This window comes from Alligator mississippiensis, chromosome 6 (assembly GCF_030867095.1).
Source record: "Alligator mississippiensis isolate rAllMis1 chromosome 6, rAllMis1, whole genome shotgun sequence".
Taxonomy (NCBI): Eukaryota; Metazoa; Chordata; order Crocodylia; family Alligatoridae; genus Alligator; species Alligator mississippiensis.
In genome coordinates this window covers 17,532,325-17,547,347 of record NC_081829.1, presented here as the reverse complement: position 1 = coordinate 17,547,347, position 15,023 = coordinate 17,532,325, and the positions used below count along the sequence as shown (strand labels likewise).

General features: G+C 41.8%; 1 protein-coding gene across 1 annotated transcript in view; it reads left to right on the top strand.

Annotated features, from left to right (window-relative positions):
• Window positions 1–13,701, top strand: part of TM9SF3 (transmembrane 9 superfamily member 3) — a 121,334-nt gene extending 107,633 nt beyond the window's left edge. The window contains exon 15 of the mRNA XM_014605000.3: window positions 6,933–13,701. Coding sequence (XP_014460486.1) covers window positions 6,933–7,000 — 68 coding nt within the window. The 3' untranslated portion in view covers window positions 7,001–13,701. The remainder of the gene's footprint in view (window positions 1–6,932) is intronic.
• Window positions 13,702–15,023: the final 1,322 nt, after the last annotated feature.

Sequence of the window (15,023 nt, the reverse complement as noted above, 5' to 3'; positions counted from 1 at the left end):
AAATTACAGTCTAGATTATGGTGACCCTTAATGCATCACTTCTATGGTACAGATAGCACACAAAAAGGAGGTTCCAGATACAGAATACTTGATCTGTCTGTGAATCTGAATCTCACAGATCATAAAATCATAGAGAAGTAGGGCTGGAAGAGACCTCCAGACATCTAGTTCAACCCCCTGCCTGAGGCAGGTTTGTTCCTATCCAAACCATCCAATACAATTCATAATCTAAACTCTACATAAGTTTACCATCAAGCCTGACAGAACACAGACCTAACACCCTAACCTGCCACAGGTAAAGTAGGGGAACCATGGCAGCTAATGTCCTGCTTCTGTGAAACGTTGTTAATATATGCTCAAGAGATCCCAGGTAGAAGGCCATGCCCCTTGCTGCAGAGGAAGGTATTAACTCCTAGAGTCTGTATCAACCTAACCCTGGGGTAAAATTCCTTCCTGATCCCAAATATGGCATTTGGTTTGACTCTGAGTGGAGGGGCAAGACCCTCTAGCCAGGTACCTCTGACTTGGTCCCTAGCAGGAGCATTGGCCACACCCTAGTCAAATTCCCAGTCTTGGCTGTAGCCAACACCCAGTGCCTCTGAGCTTCTTGATGCATGAAGGAAAAAGAGGGGAGAAGCGGGAAAGCCAGCAAAGCTCAAAAGCATAGGAAATGCCCATAGTAGAACGAATGGATAGCTATGCCTAGGTCATCCCTGACCAGTGGCTGTCCAACCTTTTTTTGAACAGTGATAGAGAGTCCACAATGTCCCTGGGCAGTCTATTCCACTGCTTCACTATTCTTTCAGTGAAGAAGCTCTTCCAGCTATCTAGTCTAAACTTAATTTACTACAACTTCAGGCCATTAGTCCACATCCTGTGTGCAGCAAGAGAAAAAAGGCATTTTCCTTCTTTATGGCAGTCCTTCAAGTATTAAGTCTCTTAAGCACCTTTTCTACAAGCTGAACATGCCTAGCTCCTTCAGCCTCTTATCCTATGACTTGCTTTCCAAGCTCTTGATTATGTTTGTTGCCTGCTTCTGGACTCTGTCTTCTCCATGTCCTTTTTAAAATGTGGAGCTCAGAGCTGCACATAGTATTTCAGTTGAGGCCTAACTGTACTGAGTAGAGGAATTAACACCTCCCATGTCTTGCATTAATAGAAGCATTAGGGGCATCTCAAAACCGTATTTGCCTTTTGTGTGGTTGCATCACACTGCAGACTCATTGAATCTGTGACCTACCAAGATTCTCAGGTCCTTTTCCATGGTTCTGCCATCCAGCCACGTATCATCCATTTTATATTTGTGTTTTTGGTTATTCCTCCTGAGGTGTAGCATCTTGTATTTGTCCTCATTGAACTTCATCCTGCTAGCTATAGCCCAGCTTTCCAACCTGTTTAGATCCTACTGAACTGCATTCATATCCTCCAACATGTTTGCAATCCTTCCCAGTTTTGTGTTGTCTGCAGACTTTCTCAAGCTTTCTGTGCTGGCACCCAAATTGTTAATAAATGTGTCGAACAGCACCAGGCCTAGGACATACCCCTGTGGGGACTGCTCAAAACCTCTTGCCCTTCTGGCAAGGACTTGTTAATAATTTGAAGTCCATAGTGGCTGTTTGTGATCACCCTTTCCTCCTCCAGATGCTTGCAAATAGCCTTCTTTAGGATAATCTCCAGTACCTTTGTAGGTATTAAAGTGAGGCTAGCCAGTCTGTAGCTCCCCGGGTCCTCCATTTAAATTTTTTTTTTTTTTTAAGATGGGTATTACATTGGCCCTTTTCCAGTCCTTTGGTACCTGGCCCGTTTCCCACAACTTCATGAAGATCATTGCCAAGGGCTCTTAGATTTCCTCTGCCAGTTCCTTCAGTACTCTGGGATGAAGTTCATCTGGCTGTGCTGCCTTGAATTCATTCAGACCCAACAAAAGCTCTCCAACCATCTCTTTTGTTATCTCCTCCCTCAGCTTGCCCCCCTTCCTTATCCAGATAATCCCTATTAGGTGTCTGGCTGCAGCTTAAGTTTTTTTTCATGAAGACTGAGGCAAAATAGCTGTTGAGTAGATCTGCCTTCTTTGCATCTTCTGTTAGGAGTTTCCCTCTGACTTCTTAACAAGGGACCCACAGCTTCCTTTGTCCTTCTTTTCTGGCCAGCATACTTTATAGAACTTTTTTTGTTGTTGTCCTTGACTTCCTTCACCAGGTATAGCTTGTTCTTTATCTTTACTTTCCTGATTTTTGTCTCTGCAGGTTCTTGCTGTTTCCTGGTAGCTTTCTTGGTGACCTACCCGTTATTCTATTGCTTGTATGCTTTCCTTCTGCATTTGAGGCATTTTAGAAGCTCCTTGTGCAGCCATATTGGTGTCTTGCAATTCTTCTTGTTTTTCCATCATGTTGGGACAGTTTCTTGTAGAGCTTCCAATACTGTGCCCTTTAGAAGCTCCCAGTCCTCCTAGGTGCCTTTATCCTTCAATCTATCCTCCCCTGACACCATGCCTGTTAACTCCTTGAGTCAGATGAAATCTTCCTTTTTGAAATCTAGCATCCTAATTTTGCTAACCTCATGCTTTGCCTGGCTCAGGATCTGGGATTCTATCATATTGTGATTGTTTCCTCTCAAGTTACCCATCACCTTTACATCCTTTACCATTTTCCCTGTTGGTCAGGACAAGATCCAAGATAGATGATCCCCTAGTTGTATCTTCCACTTTCTGGAAGAGAAAGTTGTCCTCCACATTAGTTAGGAACTGGCTTGGCATTTTTTGTTTGTTGCATTATTCTTCCAGCAGATGTCCAGAAAACTGATATCTCCCACCAGGACTATCCCATAGCATTTTGGATAGATTTGTTACATGCTTGAAGAGTTCCTCATCCACCACCTCCTTCCTGATTTGGTTGCCTATAATAACATCCCACCATTATTTTTATGCTGCGTCTTTCACCTTTCATCTTCACCCAGATGCATTCTTCTTTGCTGTTGTTCCCTGGTTCAGGAGGGAAACAAGTATATGTGCTTTTGACAGAGGCAGCACCACCACATTTCTCCTAGCCCTGTTTGTCTGAAGCAGAGTGTAACCTGTGATGTTGACATTCTCATCATAAGAGTGGTCCCACCAGGTCTCTGTGATGCCAATCAGACCATAGTTCCTTTCACAGGCTGCAGCTTCCAGCTCATCTTGTTTATTCCCCATACTTCTCTCATCTGTATGCATGCATTGGGTATATTTTGCATTTTGACCTACTTGCTTTGCTTTTGCTCTACTTTTGCAGTCCTATAGCTTTCTGGCCCTTTCCCAGAGTTAATTTGTTTCTTTGAGTCCTTTTCCTCTCTGGACTGTGCACTCTGTTGCTGGAGGGTTTTGATCACCATCCCCTGTGGAACCTAGTTTAAAGCTCTCCTTACTGGGTTGGCCAGGTGACGTCCAAAAATGCTTTTCCCCATTCTTGTCAGATGGATCCCATCTCTTTATAGCAGTCCTTCTCCCAAGAGCATTTGTCTGTTGTCAAGGAAGCTGAAGCCTTCATGTCAACACCACTGTCCCAGCCATGCATTCACTTCCAGGATATGATGGCCTCTGCCTGAACCCTTCCCTTCCACAGGAAGAATTGATGAAAACACCACTTGTGCTCCAAGATCCTTAATCCTCTTGCCAAGAGCCTTATAATCACCTCTGATCTGCTCAGTATCATTCCTGGCAGTATCATTGATGCCTACATGGACAAGCAGGAAGGGGTTGGATGCACTTTAGCAGTCTCTCTATAACATAGTTTCTCAACCTGTGGTATGCGTACCCCTGGGGGTACACGAGACACAGGCAGGGGGTATGTGGGTACCCCAGCACTCTGTCTCTTTCATCCTTTTTTCCTCTCTCTCTCTCACCCCTTCCTCCTCTCAAAACTATGGCAAAAATTTGGTGAAATTAAAAAAAAAAAAAAAATTAATTCCCCAGTAATTCCACCCTCCTAGCTTTGGCCAACACCACCTCTAGCTCAGGTACATACTTGAGTTGTGCACCCCGGTGTAAAAGGTGGTAACCCTATCAGCACCAGATCAGACATCTGTCATATCACGGCCTTATATACACAGCCCTTCTTCCAGCAGGGTCAGGAGCACTTCATCTGCACATATTAGTCTATAAATATAAAATCCCCTGGAAAATTGAGTGTTGGGGTACTTATTCAAATTTCCAGAAGTTAGGGGGTACTTATTACTTAAAAGGTTGAGAAACACTGCTCTATGACATCCTGAATTTGGGCTCTAGGCAGGCAGCACACCTGGCGCCCCAAATCTAGAAGACAAATGATGCCTCTGTCTCCTACATAAGGGCATCACCAGCCATCACCACTCTTCCCTTCCTTCATGGTGCAATGGTCCTTGGGGCCTTGTACTTTCTGCTATCCTAGGCTGCTACCTCCTATGCCTGCAGATGTCCTTGTCTACCTTTTCCTCAGCAGTTCCATTGCAGAGTGCTTGGAAGCGGTTGCTAACTTCAGTCTGCAGCTCTTCAATTTTGGGGACCCTCTTTTGAGTAGTTACATGCTGCCACTTCTCCTTATTGCCCTTTGGCCTCTCCAGTACCAGCCTCTCATAACTCTTGTTCAAGTAATCTTCCTGGTCCCTGATGCAGTGCAGCTTGGATACCCGTGCTTCCAATCTTTGAATCTTCTCCTCCAGGAAAGACATCAGTTTACACTTGGTGCAGATGAGTGCTCCCGACCTTCTGGGAAGAACACCAACACAGCACATCCCACACAGGTCACAACAGCTGACTCCCAGACTCCATTTGTGTCTCCTTTGCTGCCTGGAGACCACCTAGGCTGTACGGGCAGGGGGGAGAAGGGGAGAGGAGAAAAGTCATACTACAAGAACCTGCAGACCAAACATCTGCAGCATGGCCCTTGTACATGTTCATACACACAGAATCTCCTGTTCCCTGGCTCGCTCCTACCAGGAAGTCCCTAAGCCAGCAGTTGTCAACCAGGGGCATGCATACCCCCCTAGGGTACTTGAGAAGGCCCTAGGGGGTACACATGGGCAGGCAGGGACAGACTGCTGCTATGCACCATTCCGGCTGGACGCGGGGGGCAGAGGAAGCTCATAAGTGGCCGCTGCCGCTGCTCCACATTCAGCTGCATGCCACCTTCCCCCAGGTCTGCATCCGGCCACTGGGGGTATGCTGATCCAAAAAGAATGAAAACCCCTGCCCTTAGCAAACTCCTTCTCTGTTTGCTGCTCTCTGTTCCCTGCTCAAACTGGTTTGTTGGAGGCTGGCTGTGTATCTTAACTTTACTCCTCAGTTACCTAAATTAACCCCATCCAGAGCAAGGCCTGTCACTCAGTTATTCCAGAGGGGAGAAGCAAAGAAAAGGAAGAAATAGCCAATAGATGAAAGACTGAGAATTAAAGCTTGCTTAAACACACTATTCACTTCTATCTGATGTCCGTAGTGATGAACACTTTCCTTCCCTGCTCCCTATGGAAGGACTTAAATGTGTGGCTTTCATCAGCCCACCGCTATTTGTACCAGCCTGGAAGCAAAAGTCTGGGCCAGTTTTTAGGAGAAATGCACATTATGTACTATAAAGAAGCCCCTCTCAACCCAGACACATCTTTATCCTTTTGAAGATGGTGGTGTTTGAATTGTTTCTTAATAAGGTACTCTGAATTGAGTTGTAAACATCTGCGTGTGGTTTTCTTCTGCATCTGATCAGCTCCCACACAAAACAGTAGTGGAGTCTCTAGTGGATTATTTTCAGGGGTCTCTGGCTTTCCTGTTTTGGGGGTAAAACTTTCCCTTGGGATTAGGGGCTTATATTTTGATTATTTTTCTTCCTTTCTTTTATTTGGGTTAGCAGGGGGTTATTTGGAGGAAGTGGACGTCTGTGTTGGCTGATTGGTGGCCTTCAAGGGGAAAACTTGCTTTGCTGTGGACTTTCCGGTCAGCATCCTCCCAGGGAAACGTGTGCATAATCCATTCTGAGCAGAACAGCCAAAAAGCTTTGTGTTAAAAGCTCTATTAAATTTTACCCGTAGCCTTCAATTGCCCATCCATTGGTTACAATTATTACTATACAGGCAATGATAGCAGTTCTCTTTGATCTTTACCAGGCTTGCATCTCTTGCTCCCCTGTGAGTGTTAGCTAACCTGACATCCACAATTCCACCTATTTGGGAGACATGCAAGGCAGTGCTATGGACTCTTGTATTTCTATGCACCCTTATTGTTTATGCAGCCTTGCTTATCTACCCCAGAGTGGATTGGTGTTGATGAATCTATTTTCTGGGTCAAATTCTTCATCTCTCTTGCCATTAAACTGTCTGCAGTATTTTATTACTCAAACTGCTTCTGCTTGCAGAAATCCATTGTCCTATTTCTTTATTACTTCTGTGACCCAGGCATAATCTTTCCATGATTCTTACTAATTTCAAAACTGCAGGTTGCAATTTCCCTTTAAACTAGTAGCAATTAGTAGTTAATCTTTTTGCTCAGGCCTCCTTGGAATCTCAGACTCCTAGGACTGAGGTCAGCTATTATTTGTACCTTATGGTAAGGCAAAAACACTTGCCAACAAAATACTCATCCAAAAGGTGTGTCACTTATAATAAAAACTTGCCCTCCTGCATACCTTCCCTCAGAGTTAGGGCTTTATGCTTTCAACTCTTGGCCTCAAAAAATGGGCCTGGTTCTTGGAGACAGTGAGGGGGCTGGTACATTTATCAGGGCAACGTGAGCATGGCCTGTTGGTAAGATGGTTTAATGATATCTCTTGAGCTAAATGAGTTTCTGCTAGGCATTCCATGGGATAATTAGAATTTGAGGACAAGTATCCCAGGTAAGTTATTTTCTTTGTTCAGAACGGATAGCGTAAATAGCTTTATTTTAAGAAGTGTGTGTGCGTGACTCTAAAATATACTCTCTTTTTGTTTTTTTGCAGGAGCTATTGGTTACATGGGAACAAGTGCCTTTGTTCGTAAAATCTACACTAATGTGAAAATTGACTAAGGAAATAAGAAAATTGAACTATGGATCAGTTACTGTTTTCACGGGAATGGACTTGCACAGCAACAAGCGCAAGAAGAGATTTGGGTTTTAACACTGGGCACTGTATGGGTCTCCGTTCTGTGGATGGCTTAAAGTAACATCTATTTTCATTGATCCTAGGTTCTTACTGACTGCTTTCTCCAACTGTTCACAGCAAATGCTTGGATTATATGCAGTAGACATTACTACAGTACATGGCTAATCTTCCCAAAAAAAAAAAAAAAACTAGCTCATTAAAGATGAATAGACTAGCTCTCTTCAGTGAAGAGGACAAACGGTTTATTTAAAGCATTTGTTCCATTCAGTAAAAAGAGGGAAACTTGGTTGCTAAAACTATGATTAGTAGTCTTCCTGGTACTTAACATTTCTAAATTATCTAAAAATGCTGTTCCAGAAAGATTACTTTTCAGATTTTTACTGCCATTTTCAGGATAGAGGTATGTTTTATATTTTGACTCTGGGTGCTTTTTTGGTTCATTTGCAATATCAACTATACCTACACCCATTTGTTTAAAAAAATTAAAAATATTAAAAAAACTGCATGTAATATATCAGCTATCATTCTAGTTGGACCAACTTCCCTTTTATTTATCTCTAAAATAATATTCAGCTACATCTTAAATCCATCCAAAGAAAATAAGGCTGAAGACAGAGGTGTGTTCTCTGCAATGCAATTTACTGTACAGTTAGAAAGCAACATGTTAAATGAAGAGGATACTGTTTGTTTTTAATAAACATTTCGAGGTCTAGATTAAAACAAAACCAATATTTTAACTGAATGTCTAAAGTGATTCTCCTTTTTTCCAAGTTAGTCTTATTTTTTTGTTTGGGTTTGAATGAAGGGTTTTCCTTAAAACGTTATTAAAGGGGTAATAAGTGTATATAACATTAAATAATGTAACTTAGGTGTAGATCCCAAATGTATTTGGATGTACAGATTTACTACAGAGTACTTTTCTGATGATTCGGTGTACAAATGTGTGAATTTGGGTGGCTTTTTACATCTTGCCTGCCATTGCATGAAACGTTGGGGTTCCTTCACAATGTGTGTGTCATGCTTTCTGTTCTGTTTCCTTTCTGAAGCTCTTACAGGAGTTAAATTTGTAATTTAGAACATTTTAATTTTTTGTTTATTTGATCTGGACACTGATATAACACCAAAAGCACAGCTGCTTTGGGGTGTTCAGAAAACTAAAATAAACTTTTCAGACAAAAATATTCTGATTGTGAAAATAGATGAGTTTGCAGTTGAAAATGTCTGTTTAAAAAGGCAATGCTACTGAATGCCAGTGTCTGTGTACAGTATTACTGTGCTTTTCAAATATCAAAAACCCATGCTTCACAGTCAAAGAATTTGCTTGCATCTGGATTATACAGTCCAGTTCCAAAATGGATGGTCAGTCTAGAAAGGTCCTCCTTGGCTGGACTGTCGATAGGGAAATCTGTTTATTGATCCAGCAAGCGTACTTGGAAGATGGAGAGATGAGAAGACAACTAATATAAATGAGCAAATAAAGGTTAAGATTGTCTAAGACAAACGAGTGTTAATTGTGCAGTGTACTTAGCTAGGAGGAGTCTCAATGTGTTAAGTCTCTCATGGAAACAGATTTAAGACTTTAAGGGGCAATCAGCTTGGGAATTTTGACACCTGCTATATAGGGAAGTTTTCATAAACCTGTTTGGATCAGAGTATCTTCCCCCAGAAAATGCAACTTACTAAATAAAAAAAAAAATTATAAGCAGCAGTATTTGCATTAATGAACCCTATATTTATCTATCTAAAAATCATACCAATGTTGTACAGGGGTGTGAAATACATTTCTGCTTCTTGAAGAGGGAGACAGGCACTCATAAGGGATTGTGTTGTTTTGAGGTGTTTTTGGAAAATTTTGCATTCTGTTTGTATATATAATGTAAAGTATGTGACCTTAAAATGAGTGGAACAAAATAATTCTTCTGAATGGGGAAAATGCAACCAAATCTACAGGTGGAAGAGATCAAAATCCTGCATATTCACTTGAAATTTTACTCAATAAATGTGTATTGTGTATACACGCGCTCTGATATTTTTTGGCCATTTTAACTGATCTTTGCAGGAAAAGAATTAAGTTATATTTCAAGTGAATTGTCAGTTTTCCTAGATGAGCATATTACAGTTTGACACAAGATACTTCTCATTTAAAAGTACAGACCAACTATAATGGGAGCATAATGTGTTCAACAGTTATTTCCGCCTTTGTCTGACAATAATGTAGGATTTATACAGAGTGGGTTTTGTACTTGTTCCCATTAGTAATTTTGCTAGTGCATACAACTCTCTGAAGCCTTCTGCTGTATATTCTAAACTTAAATAAGAAACCAGTATTTCCACCTGATAAATACATTTAGTACTATGAGATGCAAAATTTTCAAAGGGATATTTTGATAATGGATCTGTATCTGTGATTAGTTTATCAAAATGTCACAAAACCTTTTGTAAATTTCATTTAACCAGTTTTGTACCTGGATTTTTTAATGCTGCAGACTTGTGGTACATATTTCCTTTCTGTGTTTTCTGGCATCATCAGTGTAGATATTTTTTGTACTTCTGCAGTTTCATGGGAATTGCCCCCTTCCACCACCGCTTCTATACAAGTGTAAAGTAGAAGTTATTTTGAATGCCTCGTCTTTGTCATGGTGGTTGACAGGTGCTACCATATTTTTCCGCTTACATCATATCCCCATATATAATACCTTGTTTATTAAGACATAGGGTGAAGAAAAAATTATTTTTCCTCAAAGAAACAAAGTACATTTTGGTCTCTCTTTATGCAAATTCATTTTGTGCAAATTCACTTATATGCAATGACTTATTTATACCAGAAATTCACTTTGTGCGAGAAAAATTTGATATTATGTGAAGAGGCATGCAACGCAGCTATACATGTAATATTGGATTCACTTTATGCAAGGTTTTTTTGGAATGCAGTCCTCGCGTAAAGAGAGAACTGTGTGTTGCAGCAGCTAGGAAACTGAGCCTGCTCCTGAATCTGCACTAGCCCTTGTGCCAAATGAGGTCTGTGGACAGACCCAGTTCACCACATCTGACCTGGTGTGCTGAGTTCAACCTGGCACACTGGGTCAGGAGCCATGTGTCAGCTCTGACCCTGCATGTGGGGCCATGTTACCTAGCCACGGGGGCTCCCCATGGGTCTGGATATTTGGCAGCAGGGGAGTGGTGGCAGTGTTAATTGCCATGGCTCCTAGAGCAGCAGCAATTAACACTGCTGCTGCTTCCCTCGCCACCAAATTTCCAAATCAATGGGGATCAGGTTTTCTCGCATTTAATGTGCACCCCAGGTTTCACAAATTGGTTCTGGTTGAAAAGGGTGCAGGTTATATTTGAGAAAATGCGGTCTTTCCTAGCCAGCTTACACAACATCTTGAGTAATAGGATGTAGAACCTTTCTGCTTAGAGAGTGTCTTCTTTTTTTGTACAAGAAATACACATCTTGCACCTACCACTTCTCCCATAGTCACTTGTCAGGAGTTTCCTTGAATTAGATTTGTTTAAGCCATCTGTTAATTTTAGTGTTTGATTGTACAGCACTTTTTTCCCATTTTGTTACAGATGACATGTGAATTCACTAAATGAAGGGATAGCCAGTCTTGGCCAAATGTTTTAGATTAATACAAACCTGGATGGTTTGAATTTAGATAGGAATGTGAACAGAATGCAGCTGTAATACTTTGTTTACAAGAAAATGGAGAATGCTTAGCAAGAGAATGAATTAGGAATGATCCTCTCAAGGAGTATGTCATTCTTCAGGTGGATAAAGTATGCATGAAACTTGAGATTACTGTTACTACACTTGAAATTATTTGAATTTATGGTTGCAGAAGTGACTAATATTAATGGTACTTTCCTGAAAGCTTTTTTCTCTGTTCAGGAGCATCTCATTTTTGGTGGCAGATTTACATTCTACTGTTCTTATCAGCACTGTAGAGGTACAAAATAATGAAAATGAACTAGGTTCCAGTCTGGTTGTGTTATTAACAGTATCATTAGCCTGAGTTCATAACTGCAGGGTCAATGTGATGGGGTAGTATGCATATAACTGAGGTCAGCATTTGTTCTTCTAGAACTTGCTGTTATGGTGTATAAGCCAGAATAAACCAAGCTATTTTTTCACCCCTCCAGGGGCAAGGATTGTAGCCAGAGGAAATTAATGAAGATTTAAGTACACCTGAGCTCAAGTCAGTTCTCTTTCTGACTAGCTTCTTAAGGAATTCCTGCCAATATTCTGTGGTTCAGTGATAAGATCTGTAGAATAGACAAGGAACTTAAGCTAGAGCCATTTTTTATTATTAAGCTAAACTTGCTACGGTAGGATTTTCATCACTGCTACTGATTCAGCTGAACCAGAAGGGGTATCAGATAGGCCTGTGCGAAGCTGCTAGTATTCGCTTTGGATTCAGACAATTCAGGGGGGGGCAGTGATTCGATTTGGTGATTCAAATCATCGTCCTGATTCGATTCGGCCAAATCTGATTTGGAGATTCGGCTCCTGCCGAATCTCTGAATCAGCCAGGCCAGGCCCATCCCCTGCCCCTCTCCTAGCTGGGCAATGGCTGCCCTGCCTGCCCCAGCTCCCAGCACTTACGTAAAAAACAAAAAAAACCCCAACTCAGCAGGTGCTGCCAGGCGGGGGGCGATCCCCACGCTGTGTGAGGGGCTCTGCACGAGCCCCCTGACCCCCACCTCCCTCCCCCCAGCCCCCCCACGGCTGCCCTGCCCAGGCCAGCTCCTGCCCTTTAAGGAGAAAAAAACCCCAACCTCCCCCCCCCCCCCGATTGTCCCCTGCTCCTGCTGTTGGGGGACAATCCCTGCTGCTCCCCATTGCCCCACACCACGTGCACGGGACTCTGCACAAGCCCCTCCCAAGGCCCCGAGGCTGCCACAGGAGCAGCGAGTCCTGGAGCTTTTCTCAGCTTTTTTTTTTTTTTCTTAAAGTGCTGGAGCTGGCCCCCCATACAGTGGGGGGCAGCAGGGATTCCCCCACCCAGCATCACCCAGTGAGCACTTGGGCTTTTTTTTAAAGTACTGAGCTGGGAGGGGTGGGGGCAGCCATGGGGGGTGGGGCTGGCAGGGGTCCCCCCATGGTACTTACCAGCTCAGAGTCTGACTGCAGCTCCCTGCTGTGGCCACTGGGGACTGCCCAAATCATCAAAGATCTCTGAATCTTTTCTGAAGATTTGGAGACCTTAGAATCAATTCGGACCTTTAAATTGGTCCCCTGATTCGATTCGGATTCAGAGATTCAGCCACCAAATCAGGCCAGATCTCCTCTGAATTGAATCACTACCTGAAGCTTTGCACAGCCCTAGTATCAGAGAAACATTTTCCTAACATAGTGCTTGAAGCATGAACATCATGCCACTGCTGGTCACTGAAAGTGGACCTGCACTTCATCTTTAACACTTTTGAGTTTTGAAGTAAACCATCTTCATCCTTTGGGTAGCTCTTCTCCAAAAAGCTTTTCAGTTTCTGCACTTTTCCCAGCATAGGAGTGTAGATATGTCTTTCTGCACTGAACTCATTCACTTCCAGAGGAAACATGCATTAAAAAAATTGGGCACCTTTTCTGGGAAGGAGCATGTAAAACCTAGAATAAACATTAGCAAGGTATTGCACCTGAATGAGTTATTTCATAGAATCATAGAAAAATAGGGCTGGAAGGTGACCTCAGGAGGTCATCTAGTCCAGTCTTCTGCTCAAAGCAGGGCCTCTACTCCCAACTATATCGTACAACTGTATACAAGCCAGTGGTGCTCGACCTCCAGCACACAAGCCAGATCTGGTCTATGGAACCATGTCATCTGACCTGCAGAGCTCCCTCCTGGGTCCAAAAATGTGGTGGCGGGGGAACAGTAAAATTAACACTTCCACTGCCCCCCCCTCCCCTCCCCCCTCCCAAAATTTCCAATCCCTGTGTGCCAGGTGACATGACTGTATGGGCCAGATGGGGCCCTGGCCCACTCGTGTGGCCCATGGGGCTAAAAGGTTGAGCACCATTGAATAGGCCTTGGGTTCTCAACCTGGGCTTCCTTTTTTATGATGGCTGGAATTTATTTTAATTTTTTTCTCTACTTGTAAAGTGAGATTCTGGGACTGGAAAAAGTTGAGAACTTGCAGGTTTAAGCGATTGCAAGTTTTGCAGTAACTTGTGAAATGATGGTAGAGTGTTCTGATCAACTTGAATGGTTCCAATTATGCACACACAAGTCTAAACCATTCTAAAGAACAGAAACCCACATTGGGAGAGGACAAGAAAAACAGCCTTGCTCTTCTGGAGAGGTAGGATTGTTTAGTTGTCCATGTTGAATTAGTCTGCTGGATGCCAATTTGTCTTTAGTATTTAAAAGATTTCTATTTTAAAGGGCTTTTTAGTCTCCACATACTAAGAATGGTGTAACACTTGCAAAGGGGAAGGGTTCATGTGTACCTAACGAAAGAGAAATTGTTACTTTCTGGTATTTGATCTAAAAGCTCTTGTTTGTAGGAACTGTAGCTAACTAACCAGCTTTTGGGAGTACCAGCAATGTAAAGACCACATATTGGATATCTAATTAAGTTCTACTCCTCTGTAACTTACTTTTTAAATAAAAATGATTTATGCCAATGGATGCTTTTCCTTTACATTCTAAACCAAAGATTCATGTAAGAGTATTCAAGAGTTCATGTGAAATATTCAAGGAAGAACTGAACTTGAGGCTGCTTAGTACGGCTGCCAAAGGAAACGTGTATTGCATTTTTATAACAGCAGACTTCTGCTTGAGTAAAATATATTGCTTACATTTTTACAAAAGAATTGTACTCCTATTTTGAGGGACTGAGTTGTCCATTGCAGTATGGCCCTTCTAGTTTACAACAGTATATTTTTTAAAAAGGCAAAAAGTATCAAACCTGTCAACTATGTGAGAAGCTGGTTAAAATGACAGGTTTTAAACATGCTTATGTTCTGTTGACTTTAAGTGAGTTGCTAATAGGGAATAAAAGTAGATCACCCAACGTTTTATACCTAACACTAGCTTAACAACATAGAACTTTTTTTAACAAAAATCCTGTTACTAATGTAAATGAAAATTTGAATTTGTAGAATCTGCCACACTGTTGAGGATGGTATTTAAAAATGTTCCTTGCAGTTAAGATATTGAGAGATCCATTTCAACAATTAATCTTTTTTGTGCAAGTTAAGAAACTCCATAGATGGAGAAGCTATTTGAGGATACAGTGAAACATTCTGCAAACAATTTGTTTCATGGCATAAGCTGGCTGAGCAACTAGAAAGTTGTATGTTTTACTTCCTCCTTGTTTGTATTGTGATCCCTATGCCAGGTTAAAAATTTGTTCTGATCAAGCAGGGACATGACATAGCAGTAGGCCTTGCTAGAAAGAAGTCTTGCTGACGTAGCGGGTTTCTTTCTAGCAGAATTTGAAGATTGGCACTTAATTTTTGAAGCTTTGTTGAAAGTGTTTCTGGAGGTCCAGAGTGTAGGACTTGATTTGCTGAGTGTTGCTAAATCTACAGTAGTGTTTTGCTGGAAATTATTCCAAACGTTATGATCAATTTAAATTTCCTAAAGGTAAGCTATTGTTTGCAATCAATTGTTCTCATGTTTTTTCAAGTAATAAATCTCTATTCCTTATCTTGTCAGTCTCTGAAGTGCAGAGTACAAGCACAGGAGATAAAGGTTCCCTTTTGGCTCATTTGAATCACAGATCTGGATTTAACTATCACTTCAAGTCATTGAGTAGGATACAACATTTTCCCGTTTCTATCTGTTAACCTGTTGTTTTTTTTAAATAATATGTCTGCATGTGGCAGGCAAGGATGGAATGGAAATCCTCTATTTGTCTTCTCTCAAGGTGAATTATGTTGCATCAAAATGACATTAATACTTACTGGGGCAGGCAAGTATACAGGCTTTAAAATTTGGGAAA